Source organism: Vigna angularis, chromosome 8 (genome assembly GCF_016808095.1).
Source record: "Vigna angularis cultivar LongXiaoDou No.4 chromosome 8, ASM1680809v1, whole genome shotgun sequence".
Lineage (NCBI taxonomy): Eukaryota > Viridiplantae > Streptophyta > Magnoliopsida > Fabales > Fabaceae > Vigna > Vigna angularis.
Genome location: NC_068977.1, coordinates 31,733,264 through 31,759,794, shown reverse-complemented (window position 1 = coordinate 31,759,794; position 26,531 = coordinate 31,733,264). Strand labels below are relative to the sequence as shown.

The following is a 26,531-nucleotide window of genomic DNA, read 5'->3' as shown; positions in this document are numbered from 1 at the left end:
GCACTACTTGCACTTTTCATACAAGATTATTCTCATGTTGAGTTCCATGTACTGAACCATACATAATGAATAAACAAAAAAGATGTTTTCTATTTTAAGTCTTTTTAAGGTTGTTTGTAATTAGTTTACTTGTTAAAAAAATCTTTGCTAAGAATGTAAACTCCTAAAAACATATTTAAGCTTAGAAAAAAAATTATTTGTAGAAGTATTTTCCTGTGAAGAATTAACACTACCGTTATGGCTGCAAACTCACTTTCATCAATCCCAAACCCAAAATCCCTGAGTCAAACCTCGTCCCTGAGTCAAACCTCGTCTCTCAGTTTTGTTCTTTTTTTTCCTCGCCAAGTCACTCAAATAGACTTCAACATCACCCCTCTGAATGAAACAAACACTCAAATAGACTCAAATTGACCCTCAAAGACTCATTGCTCATCATCTCTTTGATTCTCTTAGCAATCCCTTTCCTTTTGACTACCTTTTCTGTTCCTCACTCCATTCCTCAGAACATATCTCCATCTCACTCATCCTAACCACCTCTGCATTAATCTTCTTATCCCCACCCTGAAGCCATGTCAGTATATATGCACTCCTTCCTCAGATCCATAAAAACCGTCCTCTTCTCTATCACATTACTCATCAACTCGATCCCCAGCACATCCTCCAAACCCTCTTCTTGTTTGTCAACCCTCTTCAATTTCACCACCCACAAAAATCTATCCCACATTCTATTAACACTAAAGTCATGTCCTTTATCTGCTACCTAAGTTAACCAACACCACAGACCCTTGAGCATGTTCATTAAGCCACTTCATTATCCAACTTAATATTCTCCGTTAAAATGACGCTCTTGAATTCTTAACAGTGTTTCTGTAGGTTATTTTATTGAAGGAAAAGTTGAGAAAGAGGAACACAGGAATATAAAACTGCATTTATATTTTATTGAGGAGTTCTATTGCTTTTATAAAACAAATAACTGAACGTAAATGCACGTAAATGTTGGCATCTATAACCACTAACAAATTAGTGCTCTTAGTGCCTAGAAAATAGCAAATAAATCCTACCAGTCAACATGACTTTTATTTTCCTAAAAAATAGCATAACATATTATTTAATTTCTAAATTTCCAATAGTCATCAATCAACACTCCTCCTTGACTTTGGAACTGCAAACTCCAAGCTTTTGTCTCAAGAACTCAAATCTAGATTTTGGAAGTGCCTTGGTTAGGATATCAGCCACTTGATTTTCTGTTTTGCAGTAAACTAGTTTCACTTGTCCTTCTCTTTGAACTTCTCTTGAAAAGAAAAGCTTTATCTTAAAATGCTTTGTTTTGCCATGAAAAACTGGATTATATGCAATTGAAATTGCAGCTTGATTATCCACAAAAATCTTTGTGCTATCTTCTTGTTCTATATGTAAATCAGCCATGATCTTTCTTATCCAAACAGTTTGACTGACAGCAGCTGCAGCAGCAACATACTCTGCTTCTGCTGTTGATTGGGCTATAATTTCTTGCTTTTTGGAACTCCATGAAAAAACTCCAGAACCAAGAGAGAAAGAATAAACAGAAGTACTTCTCATATCATCAACACATCCTGCCCAGTCACTATCTGAATATCCATGAAAACTTAAGCTTTCAACTTTGTTGAACCATATACCATAATCAAATGTGCCTTTAAAATATCTAAGAATTCTTTTTGCTGCTTGAAAATGAATTTCACTAGCACAATGCATGTACCTTGATAACAAACTCACTGAATGCACGATATCTGGTCTGGTGGCAGTTAAATACATTAAGCATCCTATTAAGGATCTAAACAGCTTTTCATCAACCTTTTCAGCACCATCTTCTCTGCAAAACTTTTCTTTTTGGTTCATTGGAGTTGCAGCTGACTTACACCCTTCCGTGTTGAACTTCATAAGGACTTCCTTTGCATACTTTTCTTGGCACACAAATATTTCATTTTTCTTTTGCTGCACTTGCATACCAAGAAAAAATGTCATCTTTCCAAGGTCTGTCATTTCAAAGATGTTTTCCATTTCTTCTTTAAACTTGTCAATCATCTCCTTACAATTTCCTGTAACAAATAAGTCATCAACATACAGAGATATCATAAGTATATCTTCATTCACCTTTTTAATATATAAGGTGTACTCACTTAGACTTTTCACAAAGCCTAAGCTTATTAAATGTGCATCAATTCTGCTATACCAAGACCTTGGTGCTTGTTTCAAACCATATAATGCCTTTTTCAGTAGATAAACCTTGTCTTCTTGTCCTTGAAGAGCAAAACCTTTTGGCTGTTCCACAAAAATTTCTTTCTCCAAATATCCATTCAAAAATGCTGATTTTACATCCAATTGATGTATAAGCCAGCCTTTTTGTGCAGTTAGTGCTAGCAGCAACCTTATTGTGTCTGGCCTGGCAACTGGGGCAAATGTTTCAGAGAAATCCACCCCAAACATCTGAGCATATCCCTTGACAACAAGTCTTGCCTTGTATTTGTTCACAGAAACATCAGGATTGAACTTGGTTCTATAAACCCACTTTACTCCAATGGCCTTTTTATGACTAGGTCTATCCACCAACTCCCACGTATGAATTTTTTCAATCATTTTAAGCTCCTCTTCCATAGCATTTATCCACCTCTTGTCAGTCGCAGCCTCTTCATATCCACTAGGTTCCATGACCGCAACATTACACCTTTGATAGATGTCAGAAAGCAATCTTGTTCCTCTGACAGGTTCATCATCCACATCTTCATTCTCCTCCTGCAATCCAAGCTCATTGTTGCCTTTCCAGTTCAAACAATCAAATTGTTCAAGGAATTTGTTGTCTTTCCAGCTCCAACAATCAAACTCCAAGAATTTCACATCCCTGCTAACAATGACTGTTGTTATGTGGAAGATAGATCTTGTAGGCCTTTGAAATCAAGCTATAGCCTACAAAAATTCCAGGTTCTGCTTTCTTGTCCAATTTGTCTCTCTTAATATGAGGAATATAAGAGAAACACAAGCAACCAAATATCTTTAAATTAAATAGCTCAGGTTTGTAACCGTACCATGCTTCAAAAGGCGTTCTTTGTTGTAAAGCTTTTGTTGGCAGTCTATTGAGTAAAAATACTGCTGTATTTACAGCCTCTGCCCAGAATTTTTTAGGTAACTCTTTGTCATGAAGTAAGCACCTAGCCATCTCCATAATCGTCCGATTTTTCCTTTCTACAGTGCCATTTTGCTGAGGTGAATAAGGGGCTGTAAGTTGGTGTTCTACACCTGTATCTTCACAAAACTTGTTAAAGTTTTTGGAAGTATATTCAGTTCCATTGTCGGATCTGATCATCTGTATTTTGCACTTGCTTTGATTTTCCACCAAAGTTTTAAACTTCCAAAAAATGCCAGCAACTTCATATTTAAACTTCATAAAATATATCCAACACATTCTTGTCATGTCATCAATGAAAATAATATAATACCTACTGCCATTCAATGATGGTGTGCTCATAGGACCTCCAACATCTGTATGTATCAATTGTAGATTTTGTATAGCCCTCCAAGTCTTGTTTTGTGGAAATGGGAGTCTTGTTTGCTTTCCATATTGACAAGCAATGCATGTAGGAAATACTTCTTCTATATCAGGTAAGCCTCTGACCATGTCATTCTTCTTCATGAATATTAGAGCATTGTGGTGAAAATGGCCCAATCTTTTATGCCAAAGTATTGTACTGTTGACCTCTTTGTGCACTGCAGCCTGTTCTTCACTCATGAAGTCCAAAGCAAAGTTTTTTCCTTTCATTCTAACTTTAAATACTTCCTTGCCTGCTGAATCTTTAATCATGCAATTTTTGTCTTCAAACAACACCTTATAACCTTTTTCAAGCAATTGAGGAACACTCAACAGGTTCTGGTTAATTTCTGGAACATATAAAACATCTGAAATCAGTTTCAAACCTGTTTGACCTTCAATTGCCACTGTTCCTTTGCCTTTTACTGCAATATATGACACTTTACATCCGGTCTCCACCAACACCTTTTTTGTGGATGATTGGTTTTCTTACAGTGAGGACAAGGTGAAAAAACCTAAGTATTATTACTCTTATTGTTGATCTTGTTTAATCTTTCAGGTCTGGTATCATTGTTCTGCTTCTTCCTCTGTTTGTTGCCATTGCTCTGGAATTTGACTTGAAAAGCACCCTCCACAGATCCTTCTTGCCTCATAAGTCTTCTTTGCTCTTGGGCCTGTAAAGCATGCAGCACCTCTGCCAAAGTGATCTTAGATAGATCCTTTGTGTTCTCCAAGGTAGCTATAGAAGCTTCATATCTTTCTGGTACTGATACAAGAATTTTTTCAACAATTCTTGAATCAGAAAAAACAGTGCCCAACAATCTTACTTTGTTGGCAATGCCAAGCAACGTATTTGAGTACTCTTTGATGGTGTCTGATTCTTTCATTCTTTGCAGTTCAAATTCTCTCATTAAATTCAATACTTGCATGCTTCTAATTCTCTCATCTCCTGCATATTCTTCCTTCAAGTAATCCCAAATTGCTTTTGCTGTGTTGTGAGACATGATCCTGGTGAAAATTAGTTTTGAAACACCAGAAAATAGACATGCCTTTGCCTTTGCTTTCCTGGTTTTTTTCTCCTTGTAGGTTTTCATCTGGGCTACAGTGGGGTTGTCGGGCAGCGAAGCAATATCGTAATCCTCCTTCACCGCTTCCCAAAGATCCAAAGCCTCTAGGAAGTTCTACATTTTTATGGCCCAGAGATCATAGTTATCTCCATCAAAGATAGGAGGAGCAACTCGAGAGAAACTTGTTTCAGCATCCATAGGTCCCGTAAGATGTAGCTCTGATACCAATTTGTAGGTTATTTTATTGAAGGAAAAGTTGAGAGAGAGGAACACAGGAATATAAAACTGCATTTATATTTTATTAAGGAGTGCTATTGCTTTTATAAAGCAAATAACTGAACGTAAATGCACGTAAATGTTGGCATCTATAACCACTAACAAATTAGTGCTCTTAGTGCCTAGAAAATAGCAAATAAATCCTACCAGTCAACATGACTTTTATTTTCCTAAAAAATAGCATAACATATTATTTTAATTTCTAAATTTCCAATAGTCATCAATCAACAGTTTCTCCCCTTTTTTTCAAATTTCAATTCCTAAGCTGCAGATGACAAAACGAGACGAATAGTAGGGTTATATTCACAAATATAAACCATTTACCCAGACCAAATTTACTATAAAAACTTAAGACATAAAAGTGAAGATGCTTAAAGTCAAAATTAACTTTATAAAAACTGAATTAAAGAAAACACTCTTATTAGTTTGTGATCAGACATTAGTTTGTTCAGGAAGCTGAAACTCGACTTTGAATGGAACATATCTTAGAGTCAAACGCCTATAGCCTTTTCCATCCACAAAGACGCCAACATCCATGCACAAGTGCTTAGAAGAAGGGAACGGTTGGGAATCCAAGTGTGAATTTAAGTCTCACATTGGATAGAAATGAGAAAGTAGAGCATTGTATAAAGATGAAAGACCCATTAACCCATTGTCTTAAGGTTTTGGGTTCCTTATATAGTTAGACTCAGATCTCATTGGTGTTGTATTTCTCCGGTGAACCTCCTCTTTGTTAGACCCAATGGTACCTGGCAAAGGGTATTCAGATAAGTAAGTCTCGTTAATGATGGATGGACCATACTGGAGATGCGAATTTATAGATTTCTTCGTTTGATATTAATTCCACCTTTTGGATTCTTTGTAGTTAGCACCATAGAAATAGTTTATATTTTCTTTAAGTAATTCAACAATACAATTGGCCATATCAAGTTGATAATTAATTGATCTGAAATCATGTAGCCATGTGCATCTATATGCTTACTATGTGTAAACATGGTTGACATTAATGTTCTTTGTGGTCTTAGGTTTTTATTTACAACTAACTGGAAACCAACTTTTCGTCTACTCTAGGCGATGGATAGGTTATGCAGAACGATAAATGCTTTCTTGTTGATTCTATGGTCTGTCCGCTCATGTTGTTCATGACTAGATAAGTTGACTTTGTCAAAATGAGTAGGTAGCCCAATCTGTGAGTTAATGTTTATAGATATAGTTCCACGGATATTCTAAAAGAGATAAGAAGAAAAATTGAGATAAGATGAATAATGCGATGAGTAAATAATATTTGAGAAAATATTAAATATCATAACATAACTTTTTACGCACTTTTAAATTCTTAAGTTTCGAGGCTGTCAGTAATAAACGAAGAAAAGAGTCTATAAGAAATATATAGTTTTCTTAAAAAAAAAGTGATATTTTGCTATATACAGCGAAAAAATAGAGTTCAGGGCACCGTGCATGTTAAAAAAGAAAAGTCCATCTAAGAAACAAGCTCATTGATGCTGACTAACCGCGTTTATAGTCCTCAGAGATTTAGACAGAGCAACCAGATTTGAAAGCAAACCATTGGATGTTATAATTACTACAATACAATCTCCACGAAAGGAATACTGGCAGAAGATAATTTTTTTGGGAGAAAGTAGAAACATATGAAAGCAGGCCATGGCTTAAACAGGATTCGACTTTCCCGCAAAAAACATTCAAATAATAGCAACTAAACATAAATTTGCCCAGTTTTTTAGTGAATTTCTTATGTTGATGGGTCCAACAGTATTAAGCAAATCAAGGATTTTAGTAATATAAATGTGGATGTTTATCCTGAATCCCATGGATAAGAAGAAGCCTATAAATTGATGCAAACCATCTTCCTAAACTCCATCCATCAACCAATATACAAATTACTCAAAGCAATACAAAATAAACAGTGATGAAGACAACATTGTTAGCTTTTGTCCTTCTCTCTGCCCTGATTTCACAACCACTTCTGGGAGAAGCTGAGGCTTCACCTGATGAAGTAGTTGACACATCAGGCAAGCTGCTACGTGCTGGTGTCAACTACAACATTCTTCTATCCATGCCTTACGGCAAATGTAGAATTGCACAAGGCCTTGGCCTCTCAAAGATCGGTAAATCATGCCCTCTGGATGTAGTGGTTGTGGACAGATATCATAGTTTGCCACTAAGTTTTATACCTGTTAACCCGAAAAAGGGTGTTATACGTGTCTCCACTGACCTAAACATCATGTTCCGTCCTAACATCACCTGCCCTCACCATTCCACGGTATGGAAGCTTGAGAGTTTTCTTGTTTCTAAGGGACGCTCACTCTCGTTGGTGTCCACCGGTGGTGTTAAGGGCAACCCTGGTCGGGAAACCATTGGAAATTGGTTCAAGATTGAGAAGTACGGTGGTGCTTATAAACTGGTTTATTGTCCGAGCGTGTGCCCTTACTGCAAGCATGTTGAGTGTGAGAATGTTGGGATGTTTGTTGATGAGAAAGGGAATCACCGTTTGGCTCTAAGTGCTGTTCCATTCCAAGTTAAATTCCTCAAGGCCTAACCATAGTAGCTCTTGTTGTGCATGAACAACTAAATGTTTAACTGTTTCTGATAATAAGGTGTTCGTTCCATGTTAATTTATGAGGATACCCTAATTATAGGTGAAATCCTTGTTATGAAATAAATAAGTAATCAAATAAATGGACAATTGTTTTCTTCTAATTTGTATGTTCTTATTTTACGAGTGTATATGACCATTTCCAAACACAGAATAGCCACGCCTTTAATTACATTCCAAAAATGCTTTATTACCAGTGCATAATTCTGCACTAGGATGATCCTGTGACTGTGTTGATTATTGATCACTTCTAAGCCATTCATTCTCACAATTCACAAGTTATATCTTTGTCCTCCATTGATTTTCATTCAACAATTTTTTACATGGCGCTTGATATTAAATAGTACAAAATTTATAAACATAAGGAAATTTATTAAGAAAATTTTATGTATAGTAAAGATGAGTAACAGTACATTTGTATATTAATAATTATTAAAGAAGTGACTATATATATATATATATACATATATATATATATATATATATATATATATATATTAATTAATTAATGGTATCCCTGCAGGAAGAGGGAGTATGATTAATGTTCCTATCCTCCTACTGGCAAGGGGTTTATTGTAAGAAAAGTTTGAGGCATTTGTTCATTAATATTTTTGTTACATTGATCACTTATCAAAGTAAAAATCATGTTATAAAATAGAAGCATGGTATTGAATCTAGTTCATGAATAGGTATTGTGTTTAAGTGCACAGTTACTTTTTGTCTTTTAGATGTCTAAGATAGTTATGTCTTCCCTTATTGGATAAAATAATTTAGAAATGAGAAAAGTAACCATACAAATGAAAACAGAGATAAAACTTGAAAGGCAGAAAATGCATCAAATCTTAATCAATCATAGTTTTGGGATTTGAAAGGAAAATTACAATGCAAAACTAAATAGAGTGGTGATACTCAGGTTGGGTTGTTTGTGAGGTTAGATAAAATTAATAATAAAAAGCAAGAGAACAACATAAAGGAACCTATAAAAAACTTGCATGTCAACATTAAACCTGTCTGTATTTTAAGAAAGGGTTGTGATTGGGAAGTGTTGAGGTGATTGTCTTCTTTTGTGTTTGCATAAGGATCATCATATCGAATGTCCTCCATGCTGCTGTTTTCCTCTTTTACAACATGGATTCCGATTATTTTAATGAGGGAACTCTCTATCAAACCTTCATATGTAATCGTCACCTGATTCCATTCCTTTTCTAAAGACACTTCTTCCATCAGATCATCATCAGTGGAGAAATGTGAGTGTTGTAGATCAAAGAGATGTGTATAATCTGATTCCAACATCTTCACTTGTCTGTTCAGATAATGTAACAAATATTGTTTTCTAACTCTGCCATTGATGAACATAATGTATCTAACCAATCCTGTCACGTTATCACCCAGTACAGGTGCAATAAGAAGACAAAGAACTTTGGCAGGGAATTTATTTCGAAACCAGAAAGAAATTGAAGGTTCCTTCCTCTGTTTATGGAACCACTGTGGAATACTTCCTCCTGGAAAGATAAAATCAGTCCCTCCAGCCTCGTGAAGCTGCTGTTAATCATAATTTATCAAAAATTCATTAAATGAACTACATATTATCAAATCAAATTCATTAAAAACATGACAAAACCTGATTTAACAGCATGCTTGAACCCGTGGAAGTCAAGGATATACAGTTTATTGCCCTGAAATATTTCAAGTTTGGTGGAACCCCTCTAATTTCCTGAATATGCTTGCAATCATTCACATCGAGAGAATATAGGCCGTGAAATTCTTTGATGCATTCAGGAAGGAATGTGACATTACTTTCCCTTAGCCTTAAATGACTCACTTGAGCTAACTGCTTGAAACTTGCTGAAAAAAAATCATCATTCAAGTTGCAACATAAAACCCAAAACATATGTATCTTTGGAGATACCATTGAACCCACTTTTTCCTCACCCTCTTGTGATTTTACCCATTGCCACCCCTTGCCTTTATGAACTCTAAAATCAGACAGTTCAGGCGTCAAGACAGTGCTACTTAACTGAACAAAATCACAGCTCATCTCTAATTCTTGTAGTCCAGTAAGATTATGAAATGAAACAGGCAAGTTTTTTATGGGAAGTTCAAACAAACTAAGTTTCCTTATGTTTCCCATCTTTCCTAATATTTCTGGAAAATTCTCAAGACTTGAACAATATGAAAGTTCAAGTTGTTCAAGAGAGGTCAAGTTGAGAGGTGGAAATCTCCTAAGCTTCTTGCAACCTTTAGATTTCAATATTTTAAGTTTATTCAGAAAACCAATTGAGTCGTGAACTACTATTAAACTCCCACACTTTTTAAATGAAAGTACTTCCAAATTTAAGAGATCAGACAAGTTAGGTATCTGCGTTAAATAATTGCACTTGTCAAAATTCAAGACGGTTAGATTCTCCAACTTCTGCAAAGAAAATAATGGAGAAAAGGCATAAGAACCGATTGAATACATTTGAAGTGTATTTATCAATTCACAAGATAAAGAATTTATTCTCTAAACTTGCCTTTGATGAACCATGAAACCCAAATGACGTAAAAGGACTGTGAGGTAACTTGCATATCACAAGTTTTCTCGGATCAAAATTTGATGGTAAACAATTTGAAGGGTATCCATGCCATTCCAGTACTCTCAAACTTTCTGGAAAATAATTGGGACCTTCAGAAAATTTACCATTTCTTATGATAAGTATTTTAAGCTTTTTCATCTTTCTGAAGGCATTTCTATTCCAGTATATCGTTTCTTCTCTCTTAGATATGGAGATATCTAGACAGATGATATCAATTCCCTGTTAATGCAAAGAGGCACAAATCAAGAGGTTATTAGTTATATGTAAGTAATCAATTCACGTGTAGAGAAATTTATAAATTGTCAAGAAAAAGAAAAACTATGATATGAATATATGATAAACGAAAAAGACATATCAATTTGAGAAACAAAACAAACAATCCATGAGTCTCACTTACCGTGTTGTATTTTAAAACTTGAATTATATCTTTTGGTAACCATAGCCTCTTGTGTTTTCCTGGCTCTTTAGGTGATTCATGTTGGTCAATTTGTCTACCCATAGCATGAATCAAGTCGTGCATTTCGACCGTACTACTCTGACTAATCTTTATGAGAGATTTTTCAACCAACACACTAATATGATGTTTCATGCTGTCATCATAAAGAGCACGAAGCATATGTTCAATCTCTGTCAATTTACATCCTTTCAAGCAACAGGCAATGTCAAGAAAAACATTTTTCTCTTCTCTTCCCAAAGTATCAAAGCTTACTTTAAGTATCTTTAGGATTTCATCACTAGGAATTCTTTTGTAATGTTCAATAGCAGAATCCCATTCTTCTACACTTTTTCCAACCAAGTTGGAACCTATTACTTCCAAGGCCAATGGAAGGCCAGAAGCATAAGTTACTGCACGATGCAAAACTTCCTCATAACTTGGATCAGCCTTTCCCCTCTTAAAAGTTTTCCATGTTAGTAATTGAAGAGCATCATAATAGTTCAATTTATTCACAACATAAGTTCTTTTAACGTCATAAGATGTCAGAAGATGTTGGTCCCGAGTGGTAATGATGACTCTGCTACCGGGACCAAACCAATTACATCTGCCAACAAATGTCTTTAATTGCTCAATCTTGTCAACATCATCTAGAATCAAGAGAACCTTCTTTCGCCTCAGCCTCTGCTGTATCATTGATGCTCCTTCTTGCCAACTTGTTAAGATGATATTCTTCTGTCTTAGGATTTTCGAAAGAAGGATGCTTTGGAGGTGTTTTAGCCCATATTTGTTTGATTCTTCTCTCACATTTTGAAGAAAACACGATTCATCAAAATTAGCAGCAATCAAATTATAAACTGCCAGAGCAAGTGTTGTTTTTCCTATCCCACCCATTCCATGGATCCCTATCACAACACCATCATGAGATCCTAAATCCAGAAGCTTCTTTACCTCTTGGACTTTTGACTCTAGTCCCACTAGGTAATCATCAACAGGTAAATAAACACTGCTAATCTCCCTAGAGACCCGCTCAACAATCCTCCCAATAAACTCGTGTTCATATTCATTTCTGTTCAAACAAAAAGTTAAACGATACGTATATCAATTGACAAGGTTAACAAGTATTTATTTTCTTTTCAGAATTTCAAGTTAAATCGTTAGACAAGTAAAACTAACCATATATATAAATTACAAGGTAGTATGAAAAGTAAGACAAGTACCCATGTTTGAAATGATAACCAGAGAGATCAGCCACTTGTTGGAGAGCCATCTTCCATTTCTGCAACTTTTCAGCTTTGAATCTTTTCTGATGCTTAGCTAATGCTTCCCCATAAGTACCTTTCTGGTGTCTTACATCTGAAGGGTCCATCATATAAAAGACTGGTATGACCAACAGTCCTTTTGTCCTGCAGTCAAGGATGGTTGTAAGTTCATCTAAGCAAAACGAGGAGGAAGCATAGTCTTTAGAGAGCACAGTGATGCCAATCCTGGACTCTTCAATTGCATTCAAAAGAGCAGGTGTTATTTCCTCTCCGCTCTGAAGCTTCTCATCATCAATGAAAGTGTGGATTCCCTTGTCATCAAGGGCTTTGTAGAGATTGCCAGTGAAACCGTGACGTGTGTCTTCGCCTCTGAAACTGAGAAACACCTCATAGATGAAGGAAGAGGAACATGATCGCAAAGCCATGAGGACCCAGAAGAAAGGCTACTATGAGTATGGATGGAGAATGGATTCCAGAATCAATCAAGAACGGAAGCTCACTTTGTTTCAATTGAAACTTTGATTAACGTAAAATAACCAATTCAACTAAGCTTGATACTGCAATCAATAACATAAAATTGTTTTCAAATGTATTAGTCTTCTGGATCCACCGTCCTTCTGCTATAAAATTAACATTAATAAACATCCTCTTATACCTTTTGAAGTAGTATATAATTTAACAACAATATAAATTTCATTGAATTGGCCAAAATCGTTGACCTTATCCTTTATGCATAAAATATACAAGTCTATAATAGAGAAACATTGAACCATAAATTGAATCTTTCAGGCTACTAAAGTCCCAACACCCACGTAATTCAGAGTAAACAAGCTACTAAACCGTGAAGTTTATCTATCTTTTATTTGCAGTTCTCCTTTTTTTCTGCAGCCAGCCAACCCTCAGTTCTTTTCACCGTTTTCTCTCTGCTTTCTCTTTTTTCTTGTTATGGAGAAAAAAATTCTCAAGGGAAGTTGTTTTTGATATGCATATCAGGTAGCATTGTATTACAAGATGGAGTGAGTCCACTGTGTGGAAGTTTGATGCTTTTAATGATTTAACTAGACAGTGGTTTTAAGAATATGATGATGATTACAATCTCGTGTTCTGCTCCAAACTGTGCAACTCTTGTAAACCTTTGTGCAAGAATCTTTGAGAGTTCAGTAGTAAGGGGGACCAACAAAATTATCTTGAACAAAAAGAAAATCAAATTTAAAGATCTAAAATTCAAATAAATACATATTAAGCAAGGATAAATATTGTAAATATTTACTTAATATCTTTTTTGTTTAAATTAGTTTTTAGGAAATATTTAAATTTTAAAATATCTTCCAGTTTTTAGAAATTAGTTATTATTTAGTTTTAGAAATTTAAGATTAAGATATTGTAAATATTTAATATTTTTTTACTTTTATTTTATATATATATATATATATATATATATATATATATATATATATATATATATATATATATATATATATATATATATATATATATGAATAAGAGCCCTATAATTCCCAACAATTCAATCTTTAAAAACATGAATAAAATTGATGTGTTTATATTGTTTTAATATTGTCTGAATGAATTACGTATTAATCTCTTCCTGACGTGCTTTTGTGATTTGGTTCAATTTCCATAGTGATCTTAGATTATTTAAGAATTATTTCTGGTCTCTAATTATTTTTAAAATTTCAACGGGAAAGTTCCAAAAAAGAGAAGTTGATTAAGTAGGCACTTTGTTTTGCAATTAAAAACTGCATGATCCATCTATCTAATAATAATTTATTTCCAATATGACTAACTCTTATTTTATGACATTCTGACCAATCTTTCTTTAGGAACAACTTCTCCAATCACAACCCTCAATTCGGACATACTTACCGTAAAAAACATCCCACGAACCAAAATTGATTTTGTGGTAATTTTTAATAATTATTTACAGCTCATAATTTATTTCATAATTGATTAACAATGTAAAATTCATTACATTGGTACTATATCAAAATTAACTCATTTGTAAATTTCATTGATGTAAAAAAAAACTATATATGTAGTTTGTGCAAAAATAGCAGTATACCTAATGCTTTATTATTTATTGTGAACCTCTTTTTCTGTCCCACCACCTGCCTAAATTTGGGGAAAAGAACAACCAACATAAAGAAAACAAAAACAAAGACAGAGAGAGAGAGAGAGAGAGAAAACAAGATATTCATTAATTTCACAGTGGAAATGCACTAAACTATGTGCTTCTTTAAGCTTTGCATCCTAAACAGAGGAAGAACTTTCTCTCTAGTCTTAAACATGGTACAAGAAGTTAGGCTCTGAAATATTGAGCTTAAACCAAACTGTAACTTCATCAGAAACTTAAAAATCTAGCCAACCACAACTTCTTTTACAAAATTGAATCTTTATAGGCCAATTGTATAAGAAGAAATCCATGACTTTGGTGCACTTGGGTACACAGATTCCATCCCCTTGCTTATATAAATGTAAATCTCACCCTTCTTCCATATCCATCTCACAGGAGTTACAAGAAGAAAAAAATTAAACACAGAAAAATGAATATGACATTGGTAGCATTGATACTAGTGGTTGCCTTGAGCACAAAGGCACTACTTGGGGAAGCAGGTGCTGCACCAGACCAAATTGTGGACACATCAGGGAAGAAGGTGCGAGCTGGTGACTATTACTACATTGTTCCAGCATCCTCTGATGTAGGTGGCCTTAACCTCTCAACCACAGGTCAAGATTGCCCTCTTGATCTTGTAGTTGTTGATGGTTACCAAGGCCTCCAATTTATGTTTCTACCTGTTAATGAGAAGAAAGGTGTGATTCGCGTTTCCACTGATCTCAACATTTTATTCGCCACCTACACAGGTTGTCCAGATTCCACAGTGTGGAAGCTTAAGGACTATGATTATTCAACATCACTGTGGTTTGTCTCAACTGGTGGCGCTTTGGGCAATCCTGGCCCTCAAACCATCCAAAGTTGGTTCAAGATTGAGAAGTACGAGGATGCTTACAAGATGGTGTATTGTCCAAGTGTGTGCAATTATTGCAATTATCCATGCAGTGATATTGGAATATATCAGGACCAATATGGCAAGCGTTTGGCTCTAACTTCTGACCCATACAAAGTGCAGTTCCAGAAGGTTTAATACTAAATTTTGATTTATATCAAAATCTTAATGAGTAAAGTGTATGGCACATCTTGCACTTTTCGTACAAGATTATTCTCAAGTTGAGTTCCATGTACTGAACTATACATAATGAATAAACAAGATGTCTTTTATTGAGTCTTTTTAAAATTTCTATTTTCTGTTTGTGGTTGTTTACTAGTAAGAAAATCTTCCCTAAGAACGTAAACTCCTAAGAATATATTTATGCTAAGAAAAATTTCATTCGTAGAAGAATTTTCCTTTAAACAATTAACACTACCATTATGGCTTGTCAAAATATGAGTCAGGCACACACAAAAAGAATGTATGCTTCTGAACCTGTTGTTCAGGTGGCTTTTCTTCCAACAGGTGGCATGAGTCACCTCAACCCATTTCTCAGAATAGCAGCATTGTTTATCCATTATTGTTGCAAAGTCACTTTCATCACTTCCAAACCCAACTCACTATTTTTTTAACAAAGAAATAAAAAGCATTAAACACAAACACTGAACCTAATTGGAAATGTAACCACAGAATAAAACAACAAATTCCTGTTTGAGTAGCTGTTTGCATACTACATGATGCAATTGAGATTGCGACTGTATTATTTTCTGACAGAATTTAAAATGCAGACTTAAACTTAATATTGTAAATAGGCAAAAAAGTAGTGAGTGCCAATGCTCAGTTGACTTGAGCATTCCTCTTCCACTCCTCAATTAGTCTCTTAACAATAACCTCACAACTTCCACCAACACCACAAGCCTTCCTTGCTGCCTCCTTCATTTCTCCAGCTTTGACCCTCAAAGACTCATTGCTCATCATCTCTTTGATTCTCTTAGCAATCTCCTTCCCTTCCACCACCTTTTGTGTCCCCCACCCCCATTCCTCAGCCCAAATCCCAACCCCACTCATCCTAACCACCTCTGCATTAATCTTCTGATCCCCACCCTGAGGCCATGTCAGAATATTCACACCTTCCCTTATATTCTCTGTTATAGAGTTCCAACCTCCATGAGTCACAAACCCCCCCACTGCAGGGTGCCCCAGAATCTTCATCTGATCTACAAATTCCTTCACAACCACACCCCTTTCCCTCACTTTACCCATCAACTCACTCCCTAACACATCCTCCAAACCCTCATCCTCTTCTCTGTCAACCCTCTTCAATTTCACCACCCACAAAAAACTATACCCACATTCTATTAAGCCCAAAGCCATGTCCTTTATCTGCTCCCTCCTTGTCTCAGTTCTGCTCCCCAAGCTAACATACACCACCGACCCTTCAGCACGTTCATTAAGCCACTCCAGTATCCAACTCATGCAACCCTTTTGACCTTGATCTACATTCTCAAACTCACACGTCATTAAGGGACCAATTGCATACACCGGGGGCATCCCTCTAACCACTTTTCCTTCATTCAACGCTGCTAGTGCCTCTCCTTCCAGTTCCTCAAACGAGTTGATGAAAACCCCATCGAGCTTCGTGAGTTTGAGACTGTCCTCCATCATCATTCTCTGAAAAGAGTTGCTACCTTCAAGAAGAAAAAGGGGAGGGACCGAGGATCTTGGTATTGGTAATGTGAAGCCCGGGATTTGAATAGCATCACCAACGAACGTTGAAGGGTGCGGTTGTGCTCCTGGATCGGAATCAGCAAGAACAGAAACGTATGCAAGGAAAGATAACATTCTAGCTGAGGAGCTGAAGTAAATGTAACTGGGACAAAATATTTTGTCAACAATTGAGACTATTGAGGAAATTAAGAAAACATCGAAGATGAAAGCTGAGAGAGAAGTGGAGAGAGAAGACAGGATTGGAGATAGAAGGTGAACGGAACGACGAATGGTTTCATACTGAAGGAAAAAAGGGTCATTGGTGTTAACCGTGTTTGGATCCAAAGGGGTTATGTTGAAGTCAATTTGACTTACCTGATCAGGGAAAGAAGAACAAAAGCGAGAGATGATGTTTGACTCAGCGAGGGAGACAATGGGTTTGGGAATGATGAGAGTGACTTTGCAGCCATAACGGAGGAACACTGAAGCTAGTCTGAGACATGGGTTGAGGTGACCCATGCCAGCACTTGAGAGGAAAGCCACATGAACAGCAGGTTCAGGATCAGACATTCTTTGTTGTGTTGGATCTCACAAGAGTTGCTGTTGTGTTCTGAGATCAAGAGAGAAAAAGATAGAGTTTTTTTTTGTTTGGTACAGCTGAAAATCTATTGCATTGTCTTATTTAGATTTGTCCAAGGAAAAAGTGAAGTAATGAATACAAGAAAGGAACATACATAACAGACATAGAAAAATAAGTAATTTGGAAAGGAAAAAATAGAATTAAAGGAAAATAAGATAATTGCTTAATTAGTAATTTTATTTAATATTTTTAATAGTACATTTTAATTTGTTATATTTTAATTATAGAAAAAAAACACGCAATTGAAAAAATATAATAGATTATGGAGTTTATTTGTAACTTTTGACGTGTTTTTCATGAAATTGTAAAAAAAGTTGCATATCTGCATTCCAAACTTTACGCTGTCTTTCGACCGACACTCTCACAGTCTGTCAACGAACTTTCTATTTATGTTAATTATTTTAACATTCCAAATTTTGTTTATAACCATTTCACATTCTTCTTCATTATTTTTTACTTTTTTTTTGTTTTTATAAATATAAAAAAAATTATTATTACTCTACTCTTTTTTTTATGTCAAACATTCTATTTGAGTATCAATTAATGTCAAACAATTTATTTTTTAGATATTTTAATAAACAATAAAACACTAAAGTTTTACTAGCAGCAGCAAGGTAAAGCTTACATATGTAAATAATCTGCACACACTATATTTTTATTTTATTTTTCAGTTTATACATATCCAGTTCAGAAAAACATTATTTTGTATTGTCACGCTCAAGTATTTTGTGAGAAGGACTGGAAATGTAAAATAAGTGACTTATTTCCTTATTTTTCACAAAGCTACATTGCATTACGTAGATAATCATACTATATATAATTTTATTTTATTACACATCTCCATCTAAAAGATAGATTTTGAATAGTGTTGACAAAAGTCATAGTTAATTAATTATTTCATAATAATTAATTAAATAAAATAAAATTTATTTATTTAAATTTTGATAATTTGTTTTAATATATTTTAAATTAAATTAATTTTTAAAAAAAATCTTTTTACATTAAATTATTTTTAAATATATTAATATATCAATCCCACTATTCATAAATTTTCATAAAGTTTCTTTCCATTTTTTTTCACACTTTTCACTATCTTTTTCCTAATTTAAACAATCTTAACCTTTTTTTCTTATTATTTCTTTTTTCTTCTAATTTTTCAAATCTACTTCTATTCCAAAACTCTTAAAAGTAGCCATTAAATATCTTAAAGAGAGTAAGATGCAGGTTATAAAGTTTCACAAATTTTCAGAAAAAAAGAAAAGATATGTATTGATAACTTAACTAATTTGGTGATTATAAGTAGATTTAATTTTTTTTTGGTTTGATTTTTAAGAAGTGGACTAATCCTAACTTAACTCCACAAAAATGATTTGTAAATAAGGTTTGCACTCATTCATACACTAGAGATTTGTCTTATCTCTAATTGATGTGAGATTTGTAACACACACCTCTCATGTTGAGAGACTAAACATTAGTGAGTGGTTCAACATCAGTCCGATATAAGTGAAACAATGTGTCAATAAAAAACAAATCTCGTTAAGATAGGCTCTTACAATGACTTTCACCACTCAATCCAGTTTGTTTATGCCCCTACTCCTTCTCATAATCAAGCTGATCATGAGAGTTTTACGCTACCTGAAACAAACTCTAGGAAACGAATATTTACTGTTGTAAATAGTGACATTCAGCTTAAAGGGTACAATGATTTTGATTAGACAAGATGCACTTATACAAGAAAGTTTGTCACATGATACCTTATATATCTTGGGAGCTCTTCTGTATCTTGGCGCTCTAAGAAGTAGTCGACTATTTTGAGAAGTTCATTCAAAGTTGAATATAAAGCATGGGCTACTACAACTTGTAAAATACAATGGTTATTTTTTCTACTAAATGATTTGAGAGTTATTACAAAAGACCTTTTTCCATTTAATGTGATAATCAATCTGCCATCCAAATTACATTCAATCAAGTTATGCATGAAATGACCAAATATATTGAAATTGACTGTCATATTGTTAGAAACAAGATTAGTATTGGGCTTCTTAGGCTTCTTCCGATTTCCACTAGCATTTAACTAGCGAATATTCTCACCAAACCTTTATCTCCTGTAGTGTTAAAAAATATATGCTCCAAGTTTTGACTGTTTGATTTGTACATTCAGCTAAAGGGGTTGTTAGCTTTTCTTTTATTTTTCTGTTTTGATTTTATTGTCTTTTATATATATATATATATATATATATATATATATATATATATATATATATATATATATATATATATGTAAAACCATTGTATACCTTTTCAATTACCTTTTAATAATTTTTTTCTTTCATTGTCTTTGCTTTTCTTTGTTTCTTTATCCTATGTCTCATTTTTCTACAATGGCTCATTGCACACTCAAGGTTTATCTTTTCCATTATAGTATCAAGGTTTTGGATGTTCTGAAATGATATCAAATCTCTACTTAGGAAGGACTTTGTTGCGCATAGTCTGTCTTCGTTTCGCTTCTTAAGAGCTTTTTGCATATTTGTTTCTTTCCTTCTTCTTACGCCTCTTTTCCTTCTTTTTCCTTTCTTGCCATGGCATAAGTTTCCATATAGAGTCATTCATACATGCATCCCAATGAGAATCCCTCTATCATCCTTGTCTTTCTTGTTATTGATGATAATAATTACCATTCTTGGAGTCGTTCCATGGAGACAACTTAAGAGCTAAAAACAATTTGGTATTTATCGACGAGAGTACGAAGGAACCAGAAAAAACACATAAATCATATAGAGTTTGGCAAAGAAGCAACAATATGATTATTTCATGGATCATTCATTTGATTTTTTTAGTCAATCCATTAAAGCATGCTATGAATGGACAAGGCCGAAGACATCAAGAAAGATTTGAGATCAAGATACATTGAAGGAAACTTGTTTCGCATATCGAAGCTGAAGATGAAAGCATCAACTCTTAAACAAGGAGATTTCTCTATCATAATATTTTACCAAGCTTCGTATCATGTAGGATGAATTGGAGAATTTTCGTCCAAATTCAATTTGCACGTGTGGAATTAAATGTTCTTGTAAATTTTTTTGTATTATTTCTTAAAGAAAAATGAAAGATCAGATAACACTGAATGAGTTAAATGAACAATATTTTAATGTAAAATCCCATATGTTGTAAATTGATCCTATCCCTCCCATATCCAAGATTTTTTCATATTTATCTCGTAGAGACAAATAAATAGATATATTGTACAGGGTGAATCAAGGGTTAAAAACACAAACTTTTTAAATTTTATTAGCACTAATAATTATAAATTTTGTGGTCGTGTAGGACATATTGAATTTGTGTATTACAGAAAACATGATATCCTTTCAAATCAAGAAAACAAGAACTTTAGAGGGTAAGAAATGGTCACAAAAAAGTATGACTTTTCACCTGGGCACACATTTCACAAGAGTAATGTAAACAATATTGTTTACAATTATTGAGGGAAAGATGTGATGCACACTAGTGAAGAAGGTGATTCTACTCGTAAATGAATAGTGAAATATTTTTTTTTCATGTATTATTCAAGATATAAAGACTAAGGAAAGGATTAATACAGTTGATGTTTAAGAAGTAAACTTTAAATTTAAGTTAACTTAAAAAAAACTTGGAAATTATATGGTATAAATTTAAGTTGATGTAAAACATTGATTAATTGTTTTCTTTTTATATTTTTTTTCTATAGATATAACTGTTTATACTTTTTTTTAGACTTTAAAGATTTACTTTACTTTGCCAATATATTCTGTATCTTTTTTCATCTTATTTATGATGCAAATAATGAATGAACTTTAAAGTTGTAACCTAGGATAAAGTACTATAATGCCTAACGTGATTAAAAAACATAGCTTAGACTTTGTAAATCTTTCTTCTTCTTTTTTTTGTCTTTTTTTCTTTGAATTTAGTTATTTAGTTTATACATTTTCATAAAAAAAATCATAATAAATTTTAAGTTTTAATTACTTTTACTTTTGCTTCTAAATTAGAAAATTGATAAGTATGATCGAAAATAAATTTAAGAAACAAATGAGTAATATTATTTCTAAATTTTTGTATTAAAATATTATATAAATATAGTTAATAATTTTTAATAGTTTTTTTTCTCAAGTTCTAATTTCCTTTTAATTTAACTTGATCTCTCGTGATTCGTAAATAGACATATTTATTAGAATACTTGTGTCGCTATTGAATAATAAATATTTTATTTGGGCTGCTATAAAACAACATTTGAGAAATAAAAACGTGAATATAGAATCCACAATTATATAATTACACGTGAATAATTAAGAATAACAACCTGTTAGATAGCTGTCACATCAAACTTTAATAAGAGTTTTGCTTCTCTTTCTTAACACAATTCATTTTATCATCAGATCTTTCCTCTCTACTTTATTGTTCAAACTTACATATTTAAAAACTCCGTAACTCATAAAGTACTCAATAAACCCCTCTCTCTTTCTCTTCTTAATAATTGTTATATATTATGAACACATCGTGGTATTAAAAAAGCATATCTTACATTTAATTTACAAAATTAACTTGTAAAATAAAATTTATATTTATTTATATATTATAAAATTATTTTATTTTTAGTTTTCCAACCATGGTCAACCCTCTCATAATTGATATGAACACTATTTTATGTGTAACCCTCCAAAGCCTCTGTTAGTGTAAACCAAAGTAAAGTATTGAACACTCTGTTTTCTAGAAATCACCTCCCCCACATGATGATCCTGTGGTTTATTAGGTAAAACCATTCTCAGCTATAACATTCATTCCAACCTAGGATTGATTTTCTACACGTCAGAAACAAGAGTTGAGTTGTCTGTTTCTGCAACTGATAAAAAGGGAATGCCCGATCATCATTTTCTTGTATCACCTTCCTCCTCTTACTAATCTCTTCCTCGCAGTTTACTGAGTATGTTTCGTTGATGTAAAAAGACAATGTCGTTTAAGCAAAATTAGCAGTATGACTAATACATTGAACCTTAAGAAATGGAAAAATCTAGTCATTCAATTAAAGTAAAGTTTAGGAAAACAGTGTCATCTAAAAGATATAATTTTTAGTCAATAAAATATTATAATCATATATAATTTATAACTAGTTATTGTGAAAGTTAAAACAATATTGTGAGGAACGATGTAAAAAACTTTAGACTTAGTGATTTTTACTGATAAAAGTTGCAGCACTTAGAATTTGTTGAATTACCGGTTTTCTGCAAAAAGTTGGAGTTCTGGGTTAGGGAAACATAATATTTGATTATTGATTGTGCAGCCTCTTTTTTTTCCCCACATGCCTAAATTTGAAGAAAAGAACAATGAACCTAAGGAAATAAAAAAAAGGAGAAAAACAGGATATTCATTAATCTCACATTACAGAGCTTAAAAAATGGAAATGCTCTAATCTATGTGCTTCTTTTTGCTTTGCACACTAAACAGACGAAGCACTTTCACTCTTGTCTTAAACATGGTACAAGAAGTTAGGCTCTGGAAGACTGAGTATAAACCAAATTATAACTTCACCAGAAACTTATAAATCTAGTCAATCACAGCATTCTGAACAACACAATTCCTTTGACAAAAGTTGAATCCTTATAGGCCAATTGTATGAGAAGAAATCCTGGACTTTGGTGCAAATGGGTACATAGATTTCGATCCATCCCTAGCTTATATAAAGGTAAATCTCACCCTTCTTTCATATCCATCTCACAGGAGTTACAAGAAGAAAAAATGAAACAGGGAAAAATGAAGATGACATTGGTAGCATTGGTCTTAGTGGTTGGCTTGAGCACAAAGGCACTTTTCATACAAGATTATTCTGAAGTCGAGTTTCCTGTACTGCATAATAAATAAACAAGTCTATTTCCGTTCTTTTTAATTTCTAGTTTGTTTGTCGTTAACTTGTAAGAAAAACTTCGGTAAGAAAGTAAACTCCTAAGCTAAGAAAATTTTCATTCCTAGAAGTATTTTCCTTTCCACACTTAACAATACCATTATGGTTTGTCTAAATATGAGTTACGCGCACACAAAAGAAGGTCTGTTTCTGAACCTGCTGTTCAGGTGGTTTTCCTTCCAAAAGCTGGCACGGATCATCTCAACCCTTTTCTCAGAACAGCAATATTGTTTCGAAAATTGTGGTTGCAAACTCACTTTCATCACTTCCAAACCCACACTTTCTCTCCATGAGACCTGTTAAAGTTCCTTTCCTTTCTGTTATTCTGTTTTAGGCCTTAACTTTCGTTTAGGTCGATATATATCTCTTTACGCTGCACCTTTTTAAGTACGAAATGATACTCTGTTTAATGCGAGTGGTCTCAAAATAATATTTTTCTTATTGCAAAGTTCTGTTTTACGTTCTTTCTCTCTCTTCCCATTGCTGCTTTCTCATGCAAACGTGATAACAGTGTGAATATCGGGTTCTGATAAATTTCCAAACCCAACTCACTACTTTTGTAACAAAGACATGAAAAGCATTAAACACAAACACTGAACCTGATTGGACATGTAACCACAGAATAAAACAACAAATTACTGTTTGGGTAGCTGTTCGCATACTATATCATGCAATAGAGATTGCGACTGTATTATTTTCTGACAGAAATTCAAATGCAGACTTAAACTTCATATTGTGAATTGGCAAAATAGTAGTGAGTTCCAATGCTCAGTTTACTTGAGCATTCCTCTTCCACTCCTCAATTAGTCTCTTAATAATAAGCTCACAACTCCCGCCAACACCACAAGCCTTCCTTGCTGCCTCCTTCATTTCTCCAGTTTTGATCCTCAAAGACTCATTGCTCATCATCTCTTTGATTCTCTTAGCGATCTCCTTCCCTTCCACCACCTTTTGTGTCCCCCAACCCCATTTCTCAGCCCAAATCCCAACTCCACTCATCCTAATCACCTCTGCATTAAACTTCTGATCCGCACCCTGAGGCCATATCAGAATATTCACTCCTTCCCTTATACTCTCAGTTACCGAATTCCAACCTCCATGAGTCACAAACCCTCCAACTGCAGGGTGCCCCAGAATCTCTGTCTGGTTCACAAACTCCTTCACAACCACACCCTTCTCCCTCACCTTACTCATCAACTCACTCCCCACCACATCCTCCAAATCCTCCTTCTCTTCTCTGTCAACCCTCGTCAACTTCACCACCCACAGAAAACTATACCCACATTCTATTAACCCCAAAGCTATGTCTTTTATCTGCTCCCTCCTTGTCTCAGTTCTGTTCCCCAAGCTAATATACACCACAGACCCTTCAGCACGTTCATTAAGCCACTTCAGTATCCGACTCATGCAACCCTTTTGACCTTGATCTACATTTTCAAACTCACACGTCATTAAGGGACCAATTCCATATACCGGGGGCAGCCCTCTAACCACTTTTCCTTTATTCAACGCTGCTAGTGCCTCTCCTTCCAGTTCCTCAAACGAGTTGATGAAAACCCCATCGTGCTTCTTGAGGTTGGGACCGTCCTCCATGATCATTCTCTGAAAGGAGTTGATACCTTCAAGAAGAAAAGGTGGAGGGACCGAGGATCTTGGTATTGGTAATGTGATACCCGGGATATGAATAGCATCACCAACTAACGTAGAAGGGTGCGGTTGTGCAGCTGGATCGGAATCAGCAAGAACAGAAACGTATGAAAGGAAAGATAACATTCTAGCTGACGAGGTGAAGTGAATGTAACTGGGACAAAACATTTTCTCAACGATGGGGAGTATAGGAGAAATTAAGAAAACATCGACAATGAAAGCTGAGAGAGAAGGGGAAAGAGAAGATAGGATTGGAGATAGAAGGTGAACGGAACGACGAATGGTTTCGTACTGAAGGAAAAAAGGGTCATTGGTGGTGTTAACGGTGGTAGGATCCAAAGGGGTGAGGTTGAAGTCAATTTGAGTAACCTGGTGAGGGAAAGAAGAACAAAGGCGAGAGATGAGGTTTGATTCAGCAAGAGTGACAGTGGGTTTGGGAATGATGAGAGTGAGTTTGCAACCATGGCGGAGGAACACTGAGGCTAGTCTGAGACATGGGTTGAGGTGACCCATACCAGTACTTGTGAGGAAAGCCACATGAACTGCAGCTTCAGGAACAGACATTTTTTGGTGTGTTCGATCCTACAAGAGTTTGTGGTTGCTGTTGTGTTGTGAGATGAAGAGATAAAGATACATTTTTATTGGTACACTTGAAAGTCTAATGCATGTCTTAATTAAGATTTGTCCGAAAAAAGGATGAAAAACAAGAAAGGAAGGAAAGAGAAAGAAAATAATTAATTTGGAATGGAGGAAAAAAAAGTAAAGAAAAATGAGATGATTGTTGAATTAATAATTTTATTTATTAGTTTTAACAGTGTATTTTAATTTTTTATATTTTGATTCTAAAAAAATAATCATAAGTAATTGAGCTCAAATCACACACATAATTTCTTTTCAATAAACTATCCTATTAAAAAACTTATTGATAATATCTATTAAAATACTTATAGATGATATCAAATTTAATTATTCGTATTGGTAATCGGCTTATTATAATAATAATAATAATAATAACAACAACGTAATACAATTATATGATAATCATATCAATATTTGTTCTTCAAGTCCAACTCACAGGTTTAGAGTGGTTGGTCAAAAGTGATGGATCCAGAGTGATTTGTCAAGAGTGGTTAGTTGAGAATAGTCTCAAAAGATAACAGTGATCAATACACAAACAGTAGAACAACAACAATATAAGTATACTATATATTTGAGAAGAAATATACTATATTAAGAATAATTAAAAATGAATATAAGTTTTTTTATTGAATATAAATAATAAAATTAAATACTATATAAAAAGTTCATGAATCAAAATTTAAGATTAAATTTATTCAAATTCCTTATCATTGAACTCATGTGTTATATACATAAATATGAATATACCATTTCAAGATAATCTTGAAAAAATATCAGCCATCTATTATTGTTATTATAATACTAATAATAATGATAATAAAAATAAATTAACATAAAGAATTTATAAAATAATAATTCAAAAGATCCTAAAATTTATATATAATATATGCTAGTTGTAACATTCCAAAAGAATAACTCTATTTATAAGAATATATATATATATATATATATATATATATATATATATATATATATATATTATTAATTTATGTAATTTATTAAAATACATTAAATTTTAATTGACAAAAATATTTTTATATATTATAAATTTTAAGTTTTAAGATTAAAAATATTTAAATAATTTTTATTTTATTTTTTATTTTGAATTAAAATAAAAATTATTAAAATATTTTAAAATATGTAATTTTTTATGAATAGAAATATTTTTGTGTAT

The 26,531-nt window shown here is 33.7% G+C and overlaps 5 protein-coding genes across 6 annotated transcripts; 2 read left to right on the top strand and 3 right to left on the bottom strand.

Annotated features, from left to right (window-relative positions):
- Positions 1-6,776: 6,776 nt before the first annotated feature.
- LOC108345453 (miraculin) lies at positions 6,777-7,620 on the top strand. The gene has a single exon (XM_017584046.2). The coding sequence runs from the start codon at positions 6,830-6,832 to the stop codon at positions 7,457-7,459; it is 630 nt and encodes a 209-aa protein (XP_017439535.1). The 5' UTR covers positions 6,777-6,829; the 3' UTR covers positions 7,460-7,620.
- Positions 7,621-8,347: 727 nt separating this feature from the next.
- Positions 8,348-12,813, bottom strand: LOC108344634 (disease resistance protein Roq1). 2 transcript variants are annotated; one of them, XM_017583070.2, is made up of 5 exons: positions 11,746-12,813; positions 10,490-11,594; positions 10,030-10,311; positions 9,138-9,929; positions 8,348-9,058 (listed from the first exon to the last, which is right to left on the bottom strand). In XM_017583070.2, exons 1-5 carry the CDS (start codon positions 12,210-12,212, stop codon positions 8,426-8,428), a joined length of 3,279 nt encoding a protein of 1,092 aa, XP_017438559.1. In that variant the 5' UTR covers positions 12,213-12,813; the 3' UTR covers positions 8,348-8,425. The 2 variants fall into 2 exon arrangements, with proteins under 2 accessions (XP_017438559.1, XP_052723702.1); XM_052867742.1 differs by having other exon boundaries at positions 8,348-9,055.
- Positions 12,814-14,307: 1,494 nt separating this feature from the next.
- On the top strand, positions 14,308-15,083 carry LOC108344057 (miraculin). Its single transcript, XM_017582525.2, has one exon. The coding sequence runs from the start codon at positions 14,349-14,351 to the stop codon at positions 14,946-14,948; it is 600 nt and encodes a 199-aa protein (XP_017438014.1). The 5' UTR covers positions 14,308-14,348; the 3' UTR covers positions 14,949-15,083.
- A 378-nt stretch (positions 15,084-15,461) lies between these two features.
- On the bottom strand, positions 15,462-17,195 carry LOC108344628 (UDP-glycosyltransferase 708D1). Its single transcript, XM_017583064.2, has one exon. The coding sequence runs from the start codon at positions 17,067-17,069 to the stop codon at positions 15,630-15,632; it is 1,440 nt and encodes a 479-aa protein (XP_017438553.1). The 5' UTR covers positions 17,070-17,195; the 3' UTR covers positions 15,462-15,629.
- Positions 17,196-23,576: 6,381 nt separating this feature from the next.
- LOC108344626 (UDP-glycosyltransferase 708D1) lies at positions 23,577-25,342 on the bottom strand. Its single transcript, XM_017583063.2, has one exon. It carries the CDS (start codon positions 25,280-25,282, stop codon positions 23,840-23,842), a length of 1,443 nt encoding a protein of 480 aa, XP_017438552.2. The 5' UTR covers positions 25,283-25,342; the 3' UTR covers positions 23,577-23,839.
- Between the last annotated feature and the right edge of the window lie 1,189 nt (positions 25,343-26,531).

Coding starts and splice junctions, on each gene's coding strand:
- LOC108344628 (XM_017583064.2), bottom strand. CDS start 17,069: ATGTCTGATCCTGAACCTGCTGTTCATGTGGCTTTCCTCTCAAGTGCT.
- LOC108344634 (XM_017583070.2), bottom strand. CDS start 12,212: ATGGCTTTGCGATCATGTTCCTCTTCCTTCATCTATGAGGTGTTTCTC. Junction 11,595..11,745: donor GGTTATCATTTCAAACATGG/GTACTTGTCTTA, acceptor TTGTTTGAACAG/AAATGAATATGAACACGAGT. Junction 9,059..9,137: donor CAAGCATGCTGTTAAATCAG/GTTTTGTCATGT, acceptor TATGATTAACAG/CAGCTTCACGAGGCTGGAGG.
- LOC108345453 (XM_017584046.2), top strand. CDS start 6,830: ATGAAGACAACATTGTTAGCTTTTGTCCTTCTCTCTGCCCTGATTTCA.
- LOC108344626 (XM_017583063.2), bottom strand. CDS start 25,282: ATGTCTGTTCCTGAAGCTGCAGTTCATGTGGCTTTCCTCACAAGTACT.
- LOC108344057 (XM_017582525.2), top strand. CDS start 14,349: ATGAATATGACATTGGTAGCATTGATACTAGTGGTTGCCTTGAGCACA.